We start from the raw sequence: 17,056 nt of genomic DNA on the forward strand, positions 1-17,056 counted from the left end.
AGGCAAAAATTTCTTCAAATTTGTTAGTTTGTATTTTTCATTGATTTTTCAGGAATGTTATGACCAGCGAATTTTGCATTTGTTTTTTATGGACTCAGGAAGATATCTTTTAAAGGGCGCTTATTTCAATCTATGATTTAAACTTCAGAAACTCAGATTTGTAAACTTTCAAACCTTTCAAACAATGAAATATAATTGAATATAATAAAAAATTTGAAATTTGTAAGAAACATTTTAGCCGCGCAAACATAGCGACTGTATTTCTGCGCACATTCGTCGTTTCTTTCTACATACATCATTATCCAGGGTTCGGTATAAGTTACATGCAGAGAATAGGTACATGTTACATATTACTTGGTAGTTAATTTAATATTACGAGGTCTATATCTCTGGTCTTCATTAACTACATCCTCTGACCACTTCCAAACCCATTGCCCCAGAGCATTGCCCAAAGTCCAGACCATGTCTAGACCTTGGTCCAAACCCCATGTCTGCCCTATCCATAATAATCTATCTTATAATTTATATATGAATGTGCATATATAATGTGATTATGGTTTCGATATTGAAACCTATCTCTACACTCCATAGCCATAGAAACTTTTAACCTGTCACTGTCATCAACTGTCATTTCTGCAAAGAGTGAGGTTAGTTTTTATTTCGTTGTAAGATCGTTAACAATAGTGGAGAAATGTTAACAGAACTTATAAAGCTGATGTAATAATAATTTATAACACGTTTTGAGAATATATATTTTGGATTAAGTCAGATTCATTTTCTAAATATTCAAACAAATTGACAATATGTCTAAAAGAACACAACCTCTTTGGTCGCCACCTTCTCAAGAAAAACAGCCCGTTTTAAAGCTATATAATAGTTTAACAAGACAAAAAGAAGTTTTTACGCCGATATCGGGTAAAAGGGTTCATTGGTATAGTTGTGGCCCTACCGTGTATGATGCATCCCATATGGGACACGCAAGGTAGGTTTCTCGTAATTGTTTTTATATAATTCAAGTTAGTAGGTCCTATTCGTGTCTTTGTTTTAGATCGTATATTACTTTTGACATCTTGAGACGTGTTCTCACCGATTATTTTAATTATGATATTTTATATGTTATGAATATAACAGATATTGATGATAAAATTATTAAAAGAGCACGCCAGAATTATTTGTTTGAAAAGTATGCTTCAGAGAAAAAAGATCTAAAGATAATAGTCGCTGATGCATCTTCAGTTCTGAGTAACTTGACTAAAAAAGCAAAAGAAAATGGAGATCCTGATAAAAAGCCAATGTATGACAAGATTTTAACAAGGTAACATATAAAGATTATCTTTTTATTTAAAAAACTTCTTTCAAGTATTGCATTGATCTGATAATTTTTTTTTAGATTAAATGAATCAATAGAAAATTTAGAAAATGCAATTAGAAGTGGAAAATCAAAATCTATAGAAGAAGCTCAACAGAGGTTTATTATTGAAAGCAAAGATCCTTTATCAGATTGGTTAGATTCAAAGTTAGGTGCTACAGTTACAGATAATGCAATTTTTTCCTCACTACCAAAATATTGGGAAGATGAATTTCATAAAGATATGGATTCATTAAATGTAAGTTATTTGTAAACTATGTTTGATATTGTAAAAAACAATAGTTTCTTCATAATTTCATCATATTTTTGAGATTGGATGTGAAGTACAATGACTAGGCAAAAATGAAATATAATAAGAGTACTTGTAAATTTTTTAAATGCTTAATTAAACTATAAACAAATTTTTATAGGTTTTAAGACCTAATGTACTTACCAGAGTCAGTGAACACATTCCTGAAATCCTTCAATTTATTGAAGGAATTATAGCAAATGGTTTTGGATATGAGGCCAATGGTTCTGTATATTTTGATGTTGCCTCATTTGATAAAAAAGATAAGCACCATTATGCTAAGTTGGTACCTGAGGCTTATGGTGATTTTTACAGTTTACAGGAAGGAGAGGGTAATAAATATAAACATTAAAATAATTATTTAATCTCATTCACTTTAGTAGAAAAAAGTACCTATTTTTAAAGTGTGTTGTTATGTATGTGTGTATGTGGTGAATCAAGATGTTTCAAAATTAATAAATAAACTGGATAAAACTAAGTTTGGTCGAGTCTTAAAACAAATATGCTTGCTAGTTTTCAAAAAGAATCAGTTATTTTAGTTTTTTTATTTAATAATCATATGTTTAGAATTTTTATAACTGTGAAAATCAAAACTTGCTTATTTAAAACAACTTTATGATCTTATGGTATTAATATTTATACTTATGGTATAAATAATATGTTGCTGTTTGTTAAGTACAATTTGATGAAAGCAGATTTACAACTCAAAAAGAGGAAATTAAAATTCTATAGTCTATCTAATTGTTTCTGACAATGAATTCTGACAGTGAATTTTGTCACAACGAAAAATCCCTTATCTGAATCTTTGAAAAAGTTAAATTCTTGTTTGCTAATATTTTTTGTAAATAAAGACCTTTTTTATATAATATAACCGTCGGGTTTATACTTCGGGTGAAAATATATTTCAGTAAAATAATAAAGGCCGCTTTACAGTTCACAATTTTACTTGCATGCAAGGAAACTTGCAGTAACTTTTCCTACGATGCACGACACATTGATGACACACATTCTAGCATATGTGATAAGTTACCGCAACTTTTCTTGGACTTGCTAGATCTAAAGATCTTGATAGATCTGGACCTATTAGTACGAGAGCTAGCAACATCGGAAAAACAAGTATTTTAAGACGTCTGGCTCTTTGATATATCTTTTACTATGTCTCTAGCGGCCGCATGCGGCCTGTCTGGCTGCCGGTAGATGTTGCGTTACCTACTGCGCATTGAAAGAAGATCTTATATTTTTAGTCCTTTAAATTCTAGTATTGAGTATAAATCAAACATGCCTCCATAGCGCAGTGCATAGAGTTTCCGACCACGAACCGAGGATTCAGAGTTCGAATCCGGGTCAAGACAAAGACTTTTTTATTTTATTTTTGTTTATATTCTGATAGTAAAGTATTAAATATTTGTTTTTTTTGAATCACCAGAATTATTTAATACTTTACTATCAGAATATAAACGAAAATAAAATAAAAAAGTCTTTGACCTGACCCGGATTCGAACTCTGAATCATCGGTTCGTGGTCGGAAACTCTACGCACTGCGCTATATAGACAATTAAGTTCGATTTATTTTCAATACTAGAATTTATAGGACTAAATTAAAAAAAACATATAGGATCTTCTTCCGATGCGCAGTAGTGAACGCAACGGGTATCGGCAGCCAGACGGGCCGCATGTTGTTCCAGAGAGCATAGTAAAAGATATATCAAAGAGCCAGACGTGTTAAAATTCTTTCTCGAAAACGTTGCTAGCTCTTAGACTATATAATTTGTGTGCAGCTTTTGGTTATTTTTCTAGTTATCTTCAGATTGCTAATTGCTTCACCTAGAAGAACCGCCTAGAATTTAATGCATAAGGCATAAAGTGGTTATATCATTTCTTAAGAAATAGGTTATATATTGCGGCAAGTAAAATTGTGAACTGCAGAGCGGCCTTAAGGATTTATTTTAGCAACATATCAACTCACATAATTATATAACACAATATAATGGCGATTTCGGCTGGCTGCACTAAGCCGCACTCAATGCGAACTCGAACAGAATTACAATTTTGACTGGTAAGAGCAAAGCAAGAGCAATGTAAAATTGTGTCATAAACTTGCGTCGCACTGACCCGGTGCGTATTGTTTTTTCGTTCGGCTGCATCAGAGCAGCTTCGTAACCTAGCACTCAGTGCAATAATTTTGGAACCGTCATACATGTCGTTGAACCGTCATACATGGTTCTGTACAGTTCGCTCCAGCACTGTGCAAGTGCAACTCTTTGAGCAGTTGCTCGCCCTGAGAGCATTCGAATAGAACCAGTGCAGTCCAGTCGAAATCGTCATAAGTCTTATAAAATTATATAAGAGTTTCTTGCCTTGAACTGCTATATAGAAATTAATTCCACATTGTGTTTGTCATAATGGGGAACAACCTGCTCTCGCTACCGGTTTCGGAGCCCTACTCCATCGTCAGGTGAGTTTGGGTTGATTCCACAAAATGTCAAACACAGCGCAGAGTATCTAAATCCGACTAGTGCTTTCTTGCCATGCGGGACTTAATATTTTACCGCTACTTTACGACTAGTACCAAAGCTAATACTAAGAATTTTGTAAAAAACTACTTGCTGAAGAATGCATTTTATTCGCTTTCAGTGCTAAAGGTAGCACAAATTTGTAAAAATTATCTCTCTATAATTATTGAGAATTATTGTTGAATGGGATATCCATTTTTATATCGAGACAATTAAAAAAAAATCTTATTTACATATTTAAATAATAATACTGCTGCAAATTGCAATATTCTTTTTTTTAATATATATTAGTTTTTTTTTTGTTAATTTTAACGTTGGCGCGCGTACATGTAGAGTTTTAAATTTTTTTATGTAAACATGTTTTCAGCGATTATGTAAAAATCATATATATGGGGTGTCTCAATATTCTGTGGACATAGAACTACTACGTATTTTTGGAATCAAAATAAGTTCATTGGACACAATTTACCTCTATACAATAGTGCCCCGTTTGTCTTTTAGAGGGCATCAAACTTAATCGAAAAATAAACACATTTTTTCAGATATTTTAAGAACCGTTATTCTGATTTGAATAGGATTGTGAGTGTCTATATTTTGCTAAGTGCTTTAACATTTGCCTTTCACAAAAATCAAGAAAAATTACGGGAAGGGTGAGAACTACATACTCCGACCCATACATACATTTTAGTATAAATATTTTTCATCTCCAATGACGGCAGGTTTTCTTTTCGTAAAATAGTCTTTCTAGTATTTACTATATTTTTTGTCTCTTGTAAAAAAACGCTACACTGCATGGTTTTTGTGAAAATTTTTTTTGGAGAATTTATTTTTCCAAAGCAGACCTACAACGAATTTATTTTTCCAAAGCACACCTACAAAAATATACAAGAAGATACGCGCGCCATACTAATTTCTGTCATTTATGATTATTGCCTTGTGCGCACATGCAATGATACAAACTTACAAATGACAAACAAATAATAAAGAAAATCAATGAATATCTGAAAAAAAACAAATATAAATTAGTAAAAACCTTAGGTAAAAACCAACCAACACCACCAAATAACCAATGAATTAACACCCTCCAATTAACCACGCTAACCAACCCGCCAACTGAACCAATCCAACCAAAAAGAGTGAAAAGTGAAACCAATGCAATCAAATCACGCTATAAGTGTTTATTTATATTTTTTTTATAAAGAAAAATATAAAGAAGTTTTGGTACTGTGTGAGATTTGAACACGGAGCCACAGGTGATCTTGCAGAAATACTATCGCTAGGCGTTACTTTCCGCCGTTTTAGGATGTCTCGGCATGTGCATGCCCACATGCGATAATCATAAAGGACGGATTTAGGTATGGCGCGCGTATCTCCTATTCAAAATACCGGGTGCGTCTCTTTTTTATTTTTTTAGATAAAACAACGAGATTTGGTATGTTAGAATATGACATAAATTGGGATTGATTGACGTATTCAATTGATTTCTGTCACTTCCGGTTTTACGGGAAATGACTACTACTTTTGATTTTTAAATGACACCCTCTGTATTTTTTTACTTTATTTGATAGAAAATGACACTCTGAATCATACACACACATCATATGTCAACTTTTGACATTTTCGCATATGGTTTATTTGAAATTGTAACATGCGTTTCATAACGACAATTTGACTCGAAATATCAAGTGTGTGGTATCAAGTTATTCATAAAAAAATGCTTTTTCAAAATATGCTAATGAGCCACCCTTGTTCCATTTGAAAAAATTGAGATATGATTAAAAATACGATTTAGGCATCTTTTAACCGGCCAGGAGAAGACACTAAAAACATTAGATGATTAATTCTATTTTTCCAAGGCTCCTTGATTAAAAATTAGTGTTTTTAACACAGCCATGGCACTCTAGATTGAAATTTAAAATAAAATTTGTTTTTGAGCGAATATGTCGAAAGTTGATACATATGATATGTCATTCGATTCAGAGTGTCATTTTCAATCGAATAAAGTAAAAAAATACCAAGGGTGCCATTTAAACATCAAAAGTTGTAGTCATTTCCGGTGAAACCGGAAGTGACAGAAATCAATTGAATATGTCAATCAATCCCAGTTTATGTCATATACTAACGTACCAAATCTCGTTTTTTTATCTGAAAAAAATAAAAAAGTTATAGGGGTGAGCCACTTTTGAGACGCACCCGGTATACAGGAAGTTCCAATATTCCGTGACCATAGGACAACTACCTATTTTTTGAATCAAAATAAGTTAATTGCACATAATTTACCTTTATACAGTTCATTCAAAAATCAAAAATAAACACTAATGTTTATTAATTTAAAAAATATTATTTTTTAAGCTTTTTATGAAGCTTATTGTCAAATGTAATTTGTGATACTAACATAAAATTTCATATTTTTGCCAACTAGATTATTAGAGCATAATAGATTTTATGCGCCTCCATGGCTTGATGTGACAAAAACATTTTTTGGAAGTCAGCTTTGGAAAAATATATTTTCTCTCAAAAACTATGCACGGTGGCGTTTTTTTTACAAGAGACAAGAAATGGAGTAAATACTAGAGGGACCATTTTACGAAAAGAAGATTTACGACGGTAGAGTTGGAAAATATTTATACTAAAATTTATGTAGGGGTGAGGGTAGTTTTCACCCTTCCCGTATTTTATTTTTGTGAAAGTCAAATGTTAGAGCACTTAACAAAACATAGACACCCAAAATCTCATTCAAATCGGAATAACGGTTTTGAAAATATGTGAAAAAATATGTTTATTTTTTTAAAGTTTGATGCCCTCTAACGGACAAACGAAGCACTTTTGTATAGAGGTAAATTGTGTCCAATGAACTAATTTTGATTCCAAAAATACGTAGTAATTCTATGTCCACAGAATATTGGGATACCCTGTAAAGTATCTAAATCTAATCTCGACCGTAAAATTATAAATAAGGAAAATAGTTTCTTTTTTATGTTAATTTTTTTGACATCTTGTATACATTTTGACTGATATGTCTGTTTCAGGTGATCTAATGACTGCTGATATGCGCAGCGAAAAGCGATCGCCTAATGATTTCGCTTTGTGGAAAAAAAGCAAACCCGGAGAACCCTCTTGGCAATCGCCATGGAGCTTGGGACGACCCGGCTGGCATATTGAATGTTCAGCGATGGCTTCAACTATATGCGGTCCCTATTTAGACATACATACAGGGGGAGTAGATCTCAAATTTCCTCATCATGATAATGAAATAGCACAAAGTGAGGTGAGGATATATTGATATTTTGTAGTTGTATTTTTTTTACTAGTATAACATTTTCATGTAACTTTTTCTAATCTGAGAAAACAGTCTGTCAAATTTGTCATTTTTTACTGTGTGCAAAAACGTTGGCAACAAATAGGAACATTTTTTATTATTGAGTTATTGAAAGAAACTACGGAATTTCTTCAGCATTTTCCCTAGATGCATTTTAACTTTATAACTTTTTTATAGTGATGGGAAAAACCGATGAATTTTAATAATCGAGTACTCGAGTTTCAAGCGATTTCAATAATCGAGCGATTGCTCGAGCGAAATTTTGGTGTTTCGCCGTCGCTTGTACTCGTAACGCCAAGCAGTAAGCTGCCTGCGCAGAGCGCATATTCTTTCGATGATATGAGGGTACCATTTAAAAATTAATAGAAAACTTTAAAAGGCTGAAACAAAGGAATATAAAAAGAGAACGACCTAGAAATTTTTGGCAATTACTGTAGATATACAGTTCATACCAAATAAACTTTTAGTCACGTGATTAACTTTGATTGGCATACCGTTCCCGACTTACTTATTTTCTTGTAATCAAATATTTTAGGAAACAAAAATGAACTAATTATAAATTTACAAACAGTTATTATTTACATTAACAAAACTCACCTTTATATACATATGTTACCTCGTTTCTTTTTTTTTGTATAACTATTTAGGCAACCTAATTTAGGCCAACTATACTGTATTATTAGCTATATTTGATATCGATTAAACTTTTAGTTACGTAAGGATGCGATTTTTAAATTCATTGTTGCCAACCATAGACATATTCGGCGCAGGGCTAACTAACTGGAATTTACATTTCGCGCTGGGGATTCGGGGGGTGAAAAAATGTCAAGTTGCTACATTTATTTATTTATTTCCTGACATTGTCATTCGTTTTGATACTCGAGTTTCTGGTTTAAATAAATAGTGTTGTGATACTTTAAGCTTAAAAATGTTTACTAGCACACATTTGCTGTCCTCCATTCGCGAATTTCAAGTTCCAGAGCTTTACGCCCTCGGCTACTCGAGAACGGTTCTGAACGGAGCTGTGCGCGATAGCATGGCGCCTCCATATGGCGCGGAACAGTTCTGAACTTTATGACTCAATTGAATGGAGTGAGAGTATCGCGTTCTTGAACAGTTCAGAGCTGTAAAACTGCGTGAAAGGAAGACACTACTTTGCTGTCCTCTATTCGCGAATTTCAAGTTTCAGAGCTGTACGCCCTGGGCTACTCGAGAAGAGTTTCTGAAAGGAGCTGTGCGCGATAGCCTGGTGCCTCCATATGGCGACGAACAGTTCTGAACTTTATGAATCAATTGAATGGAGTGAGAGTATCGCGTTCTTGAACAGTTCAGAGCTGTACAACTGCGTGAAAGGAAGACACTAATTTGCTGTCCTCCATTCGCGAATTTCAAGTTCCAGAGCTGTACGCCCTGGGCTACTCGAGAAGAGTTTCTGAAAGGAGCTGTGCGCGATAGCCTGGTGCCTCCATATGGCGACGAACAGTTCTGAACTTTATGAATCAATTGAATGGAGTGAGAGTATCGCGTTCTTGAACAGTTCAGAGCTGTACAACTGCGTGAATGGAGGACAGTAATTGCAGTGGAACATGATTCTTTTTGGAACTTCTTTTAGTGCGAAGTGTACAAGATCGTTTAATAGCCGTAAAAACGCATCGCAACTTTATTACAATATTTTGAACGGGAAAGCGGTAGTTGCTGTCCTCCATTCGCGAACTTCAAGTTCCAGTGCTTTACGCCCTGGGCTACTCGAGAACGGTTCTGAAAGGAGCTGTGCACAATAGCCTAGTGCCTTCATATGGCGCGGAACAGTTCTGAACTGACTGAACTTCAGTTCTGATCTGACTCAATTGACTCTTACTAACTAGTAATAATATTATTTTCATTTCAGGCTCATTTCGGAAATTCCGACTGGGTAAAATATTTTCTTCATTCAGGCCATCTAACTATTTCTGGCTGCAAAATGTCAAAATCGTTAAAGAACTTCGTTAGCATTCAAGATGCTCTGTCAAAATACACCGCTCGTCAGTTGAGATTTGCTTTTCTACTACATTCATGGAGGGATACACTGGACTACAGTCAGAATACCATGGAATGTGCTGTGCAGAATGAAAAACAGTTTAACGTAAGATTTATACTAAAATAATCCGCAGTTAGGTAAAAATAGTGTCATTTTAGGAATTCTTCCTTAATGTTAAAGATGTTACAAGGGGTTTGAGTCAAGTTAAAACATCCTTTGATACATTTTCTAAATGGTCAGAATGGGAATTGAGTCTTAACAAAAAATACTTAGAAACCAAGGAAAATGTCCACCGAGCTCTCTGCGATAATATCGACACAAAAACAGCTTTAGACGCATTAAGGGATTTAGTCGGCGCTGTCAACATATACTTAAAAGATCGAAAACCGCCAAATAAAGTGCTGTTATACGATATTGGCGTTTATATAACAAAAATTTTAAGTGTGTTTGGTACTACCTATGAAACTGCAAAATTAGGTAAATTTGTGAATCTATCTTAAGGCGAACGAAGTTAAACATTACGTTTTTAGGCTTTACTTCGTCAAGTACTACATCGGGCGATTCAGAACAAACTATTATGCCGTACTTAAGTATTTTGGCAGATTTTAGAGATAAAGTAAGAACGGATGCTCGAAATTTGAAAGCCACTGATATATTAAATGAATGTGATAGAATAAGGGATGAAACTCTTCCAAATGTTGGAGTTCGATTAGAGGATAAAGAAGGTTTGTAATATTTTTAATAATATAATAAGTAATTCTAAATGTTTCACAAAATTTTTTTTAATATCTTAAAAGGTTTAAAATAAATATCCAAGCAAAAAAATGGAATTACTAACGGGTTATGTTTTTTAAATATAAAGGAGAATACTTAAAATAGATCTCTTAAACTATACTAAATGACATAGAAGTATCAACACCCTATAATATTAATTTATTTTTATATGATTTATTTATTATTAAAAGGTGCCCGGAGGCGTAGAGGTACAGCTCTCGTCTACCAATTCAAAGATTGTGGGTTTGAATCCCACAGCCGACATTTCATCAGCCGAGTATTTTTATTTTTGAATAAAAAGATTAAGGAAAGAGCATATCAAAAATCTTAGGTCCACCGCTATAGGACTCAAATATGGCCGACTTAAATTCCGGGTTATCAGTGCCGTTCTAATTTTATCTAAAAAATGTAAAACTATGATGTAGGGTAGACGTGGGGTAGACACAATAATTTGTTTATTTTACGTTGTTAATAAATGTTGGTAGTTATTAAAATTGTTATAAAAATATAAAATTCTAATAAAAATAGATAGCTTATAATAATTATTTATTAACTACATCAGATACGCTACTGAAGCAGGTAAGTCAAATTGAGGTATCTAAGGCTGTATTCCGTTGCAAAACCAGGCGAACCAGACCAGTAAACTACGGTAAAGAGCGGTTCCTGAAAAACATCGGTTTGATACGGAACGGTTTGGTAAAATACTGGAAATGTCAAATGTTGACGTTTTCTAAATTTCAATACCTTTATTATAAAATTTTATCTTTTATGCATTTTTAATGTACCTATTCTCTGCTTTTACGTTTGCTTCTTCTTTGCAATGGAGTTTAATATTGAAAAGTACTTTATTAATACACTGTTAAACTCGTTAGATAGCTCAAGTGAAGATTTGCAGGTCCAATATTAAAACAGATCAATAATAAATAAACAAATCTAATCAATATTTATATTTTTATAGCTTACAAAACATTCACGGTTACTTGTCTTGTTTTTCAGGTTTTCTTTAAATGTTCCTGACTTTAAGAAACAATGGCTGCATGATAAGTTTACTAAACGGTCCTAAAAAGTAATTCTATTTAGTTAATGAAATTTATTTACCTTTACTGCCTGCCTCCATTGCTTTTGGATGTAAATAAAAAATATTATAACAAATTTTAGAAATTAAATGAGAATTTTACTGGAACTTCCAATATTTGCTTGTTTTCTGTCACATAAATGACATTAGGTCTGTTCGTTTTCCTGTTATTATCGATTCTGAATCGTCCTAGAACTCTCCAGCGCATGCGCAAATGAAATAATGTCTTCATATTTCCTTCTGCGCATACGCATCACAATTCTAGGACGGTTCAGAATCGGTAATAACAGGAAAACGAAAAAAGGTATTGATTGACAAACAAAACCAGAAAAACCAGGCTTCTCGCGCTGGTTAGTTTGGAGACAGTCAAAACCGAATTTTTCAGGAACCGTGTTCTGTAATAAGAAAACTTTCAGGAAACCGATAGAAACGGAACATAAAACCATAACCAAGGTAAACAACGGAATACACCCTAAATTCTTTGACATCTAATCTTTGACAAGTAGTAAATAAAAGCAAAAATGCAAGAAACAATATATAATTAGTTAATTTAAGTGAATTTCATAAATGATTGGTTTACTACACGTATGTATATTATATAGTCACTTACTAGCGAAAAGCTGTTCCATTATTTCACTCGATTTTTGACCGAGATCTACCGCACGCTACACAACCAACTATTTTAGAGTCTTTTTCGATAAATCACAGGAGTGTCACTGTTAATTTAAGTTCTGCCACAATTTCCATCTAGATTTACTACCTTTATACAACTATCAGTAGTAGAATAAATAATAAATAACATAAAATAAGCTCCGTAAAGACTGACAATTCCACAAAATTTCAAATCAAATTCAAATGTGTCAAATGAATCGTCAAATAGAACTGTCAGGATCCCCACTCTAGAGTCCTTTTTCCGGCCACCATGCATGAATACATGGATAGAATTTTGGGTACCTAAGTCGACTCAGTCTTAAATGAGTACTTGGGTAACAGTACAATCCTGAGGTAATAATAGGCGGTTGAAGCGTAATGCTAGCCACATTACCTTCCTTGTATACCCAACGGCTCTAGTACGACAGGCTGTACCTTGCTACTCCCAAGGCGTTAAGCGCTATATACGGGAGCTATTATTATATTATTCATTTATCTGAGTGAGTTCACTTACGACCGAGAAAAATCAAAGATTTTCCTTGTTTTAAGTAAGGACAGTCTTTGGATTGTCATGGGATTTTTAATAGGACACTGTCTTTTCAATGAATACCTCAGTAGATTGAGGTAAGAAAAACGGCGAATGCATATTCTATAGGGAGAATGGGGAAACACCAGAACTTTAGGACTGTTATGATGAAGTGACAGTAATGCTAGAAACCAACTACCTGAAAATAAATAACATTGCCACAGAATGACAATCCTTAAATTTGGTGGGCATACATTCTAGTCAAGTATCAGATATTAATACAATTTATTGCAAATTATCTCTCTGCATATAAGTGGGCGTGCTATGTGCGCAAACTAGTAACCTAACTAGTGCGCGACTCTGAAAATTGGAACCACGAAAAACAATGCTTTTGACGATAAGTTTATAATCTGTATAATCTGTGGTAGTATCTATAGTCAACGTCTTTTCTCTCAGAAGCTAGAATCGTAAATGAGGACATGAAAAGCAGACTGATGCGTTTTAATATAGAAAAAGTGGTATCATAATCAAAAATAATCATCATAATACCACTAATAAATTTCGAATACAATATTTGAAGTCAATGTTATTTGTAGTAAGTAAGCAATATAAAGAATAGATATGAATTTTGATCAACAACTTAATTTATTTCATTTATACAGAGTAAGTCTTAAATAAGTGCAAATATTTTTGGGATTGGTATATTTCGACCCCAGAAACACTTCTAGTAGTTTTTTTTGCAATTTTTTCCCCTCCAGACTTTAAAAGTAGTTTTAAGTTTGATTGCTTGGCCCTTTCTGTCGGTCTTCATACAGGGTGTCCCCGGCTGAGGGTGCATTAGAAGTTTCTAGGGAACTACAATATCAAGATTGGATATTTTTTGCACATCATTGTTTCATAACGAGATCTATTGATTAAAGATATGAAATATGGCGGCATTTCCGGAAATACCGGAAGTTGACAGCAACTTTCTTATTTTAAATAGGTACCCCCATTACATACTTAAATTCTCTGTAAAATTTTATGAATTTTGACATCAAACACTCTAAATCTAACATTTACCGTTTTAAGAAAAAAATACTTAACATTTTTGGACTAAAAAAATGCTCTGTCAAAAAAATGTGTATAACCTAAACGTCAAATTTAGTGATTACCACAGCCATTGTGACATAAAGAGAAGACTATCTATAGATATATAGATATCATATGTGGCTATCTATTTCAAAAATTAAATTGTTTGATTGTCTATATAATATTGACCGTAGTTGTCATGGAATTAAGCGATTAAAAAATTATCATAAATCATTTTTTTCGAATGGATACCCGCTTTTTATTTTACTAGTAAAAAGATTTTTCAATTCGTTAATTTTTGATTATACATGTTCCTATACCTAAAATATATCGTTTTTAAGTTATTTAAGATTTAGCTTTAAAGCTTATATTTCTCTTGATTTTATCTAGCTTCCTTTGACATTAACAGACAATCACAGTTTATTTCCTTCTGTCAGAAAATTAATTATTTGAATTTCGTATATTATAAATACTGCTGCTTAAAACTTTATAAACTACATACTCAATTCCATGACAGCTGCGGCCAGTTTTATATGACATTCAAGCAATTTAATCTTTGAAATAGATAGCCATATGGCTTCTCTTTATGTCAAAGTGGCTGTGGTAATCACTAAACTTGACATTTAGGGTATACACATTTTTTTGACAGGCAGTTTTTTTTCGTCCACAAATTTTTAATATTTTTTTTTGTCAAAAAACGGTTAATGTTAGGTATAGAGTGATAGATGTCAAAATTCATAAAATTTTACAGAGAATTTAAATATGAAAAATGTGGGTGCCTATTTAAAATAAGAAAGTTTCTCTCAACTTCCGGTATTTCCGGAAGTGATGCCATATTGAAAATATTTTTCTAATGCTTGAAACTTCTAATGCACGCTTAGCCTGGGACATCCTGTATACCTATGGAATCGTCCAGAAAAGGAACTTCTTTCTCAGTCTGAAGCACTAATGAGTAGTGATGGGAAAAACCGATTAATTTCAATAATTGAGTACTCGAGTTTCAAGCGATTGCAATAATCGAGCGATCGCTCGAGCGAAATATCGCTCGTATTTAAAAATACGGTTTTTCGCCCGTCGCTTGTTGTAAGTACTCGTTAACTCCAAGCGCCAAGCAGTAAGTTGCGGGTGCAGGGCGCATATTCTTTCGGTGATGAATGGCAAGTAGCAAGCGATTCGCTCGATCGATTGATTTAGTTTATTTCAATAAATTTGCTACCTGCAATGTATGTAGAATATTCGCTCGGCTTTTTATCGAGTATGTCACATTAAAATCGGATTTCAATTTATTTCATTCTAGGATCGCTTGCGTTCGTCGCTCGTAACTCGTCACTTGCATCGCTCGTTCATAATCGAGCGATGTCGATAATTTCAATAATCGAGTACTCGAGCGCATTTTCGTTTGAGTTATCCCCTCACTACTAATGAGTCTTTCTTAGAACTCGATAAAATATTCTCAGGTACTTCTCAGAGTAATAATTTCGAAGGTTTTTTAAAGTAAACAAAGCGATCTAAGATCGAAATTTCGACAATATGGCAACCGTTTAATAAAACTTATCAATGCTGTGTTTTACTCAGTGGACAACCCTAGTCTTGACTGTATTGCTGTGGCTCAGTAGCACACTTGAAAATGTCCAGTGATACTTCTGTCCAAAACGTTCTGTATGTTAAATAAATAGATGGAAGTCTGGAATCCTTTTAGTAGCATCAAAGTATATTTTACAATAGCTATCAATAAATGAAAAATTCGTAATATAATCTGTCCAACGACTAAGGTAACATTTTGACAGACGACATCCAAAAACTGACAGTAAATACGATTTGCATGTGAATTAAAATGATAGACATAACTGTCACTGTCAGAGATTCTCCCGTTGGACAAACTATAGATAAAAGTACCACAAAAAATTGCGTGACAGATAGAAAAAGGATAGGTGACACTACTAGGAAAATTATTTTTAAACTATTCAATAGAGGGAAAATAAATCATTTTCTAATAATTTTCTTTAATTCTTAAATAGACGGTAGCAGTGCTGTAAAATTGGTGGACAGAGAGACACTATTAAAGGAAAAAGAAGCAAAGAAGAAGGCTGAGCAAGAAAAACTATTATTGAAAGAACGGAAAAAAGCTGAATTAGCCGCGGCTCAAGCAGCGAAAGATGCGCAGAAGAAAATCGCTCCGAGTGAAATGTTTAGGTCAGAGACTGATAAATATTCCAAATTTGACGATAAAGGATTTCCCACGCACGACACAGAGGGCAAAGGGATTAGTAAAGGTCAGATAAAGAAATTACAAAAATTGTATCAAGCCCAAGAAAAGAAATATGCAGAATATTTAGCGTCCCAAAATTCATAATGTGATTTTTTGTGATTAAAAATTATTTTTGAAGGTTTTAAAACGTAACAAATTTAAATACTTATCAATCCAAAACTGATTTTTTGTTCATTTTTGAAAAGAATTTATACTGGGTTTATTATTAATTACTGCAATTAATATCATTTTTCTTAAGAGGGGGGAGAAATATTCAAAAAATATCAAATCAGAGATATGATCTCTTTCGCATTTAGTTTTATTTATTACAATTTAAGCAGAATGTACTGCTGAATTTTATCTAATACAATGCAAATATCAGTGATTGATAATCAAGGGTATTATCAAGGTAATGAAAATTATTTATTTTTTGGTAAAATGAATAGAATTTTGTTAAAATGAAAGTAGTAATAATTTCGTCGTCTTCATCATGAAGAGGCCTAACCAACTATAAATTTTACAGTAGGACTAACATACGAAAACGGGTTAGGTTTAAAGCATCGTAGTCATCTCAAGTTCTCAAGGGTTACTTGAGAATATCAAAATATCTCAGTTTTTAAAATTTTATTAGATTTCTTCATGAGAAAGGCGACGATTTATTTCTTTTTTATAATTTTGAAAATATTTCTTTATAATAATTTCATACATAACTATTTATTTATATGATTAAATAAATTAAAACAAAAAGTAACACATGCAATGTTAAGTGAAAAATGTTATGTATAATTATATCCATTGATTCACTTTTAAGTATTTTTAGTAATTTATTATATCTATTTTATAAAATAAAATAAATTATTACCTATATATTAGTTTTTTCATAGATTGTTTCCAGTCCACATTTATGTCATAACTTTTTGGCAAATTATTAATGAATTAGGATAAATAACATTTTTTGCAAAATTACTTAAACAAAAGTTGTAGAGAATTCTTGGAATAACCTTTTTTGTAAATTGCAAAAAGAACATAAAAACCAAGATAGCGGACACTTCCAACAGTGGCGTAACAACAGACTCACGGGCCTGTGTGCAAAGATTTTACCGGGCCCCCCATATTTTAGGTTAAAAATAACATTATCAAATTAATTTTTATATAGTATTATTTATTACTGCAACACAGAATATGTAACCCAAAACATATAAAA

At 32.8% G+C, this 17,056-nt stretch overlaps 1 protein-coding gene across 1 annotated transcript; it reads left to right on the forward strand.

Moving 5' to 3' along the window:
- The first annotated feature begins 623 nt into the window (after positions 1-623).
- Positions 624-16,719, forward strand: LOC115887236 (cysteine--tRNA ligase, cytoplasmic). The gene is made up of 9 exons (XM_030906601.1): positions 624-982; positions 1,049-1,315; positions 1,391-1,607; positions 1,780-1,990; positions 7,201-7,439; positions 9,379-9,612; positions 9,666-9,984; positions 10,038-10,232; positions 15,623-16,719. Exons 1-9 carry the CDS (start codon positions 804-806, stop codon positions 15,955-15,957), a joined length of 2,196 nt encoding a protein of 731 aa, XP_030762461.1. The 5' UTR covers positions 624-803; the 3' UTR covers positions 15,958-16,719.
- The last annotated feature ends 337 nt before the right edge of the window (positions 16,720-17,056 follow it).

The sequence above is a fragment of the Sitophilus oryzae genome, unplaced genomic scaffold (genome assembly GCF_002938485.1).
Source record: "Sitophilus oryzae breed Bouriz unplaced genomic scaffold, Soryzae_2.0 scaffold_557_pilon_pilon, whole genome shotgun sequence".
NCBI lineage: Eukaryota > Metazoa > Arthropoda > Insecta > Coleoptera > Curculionidae > Sitophilus > Sitophilus oryzae.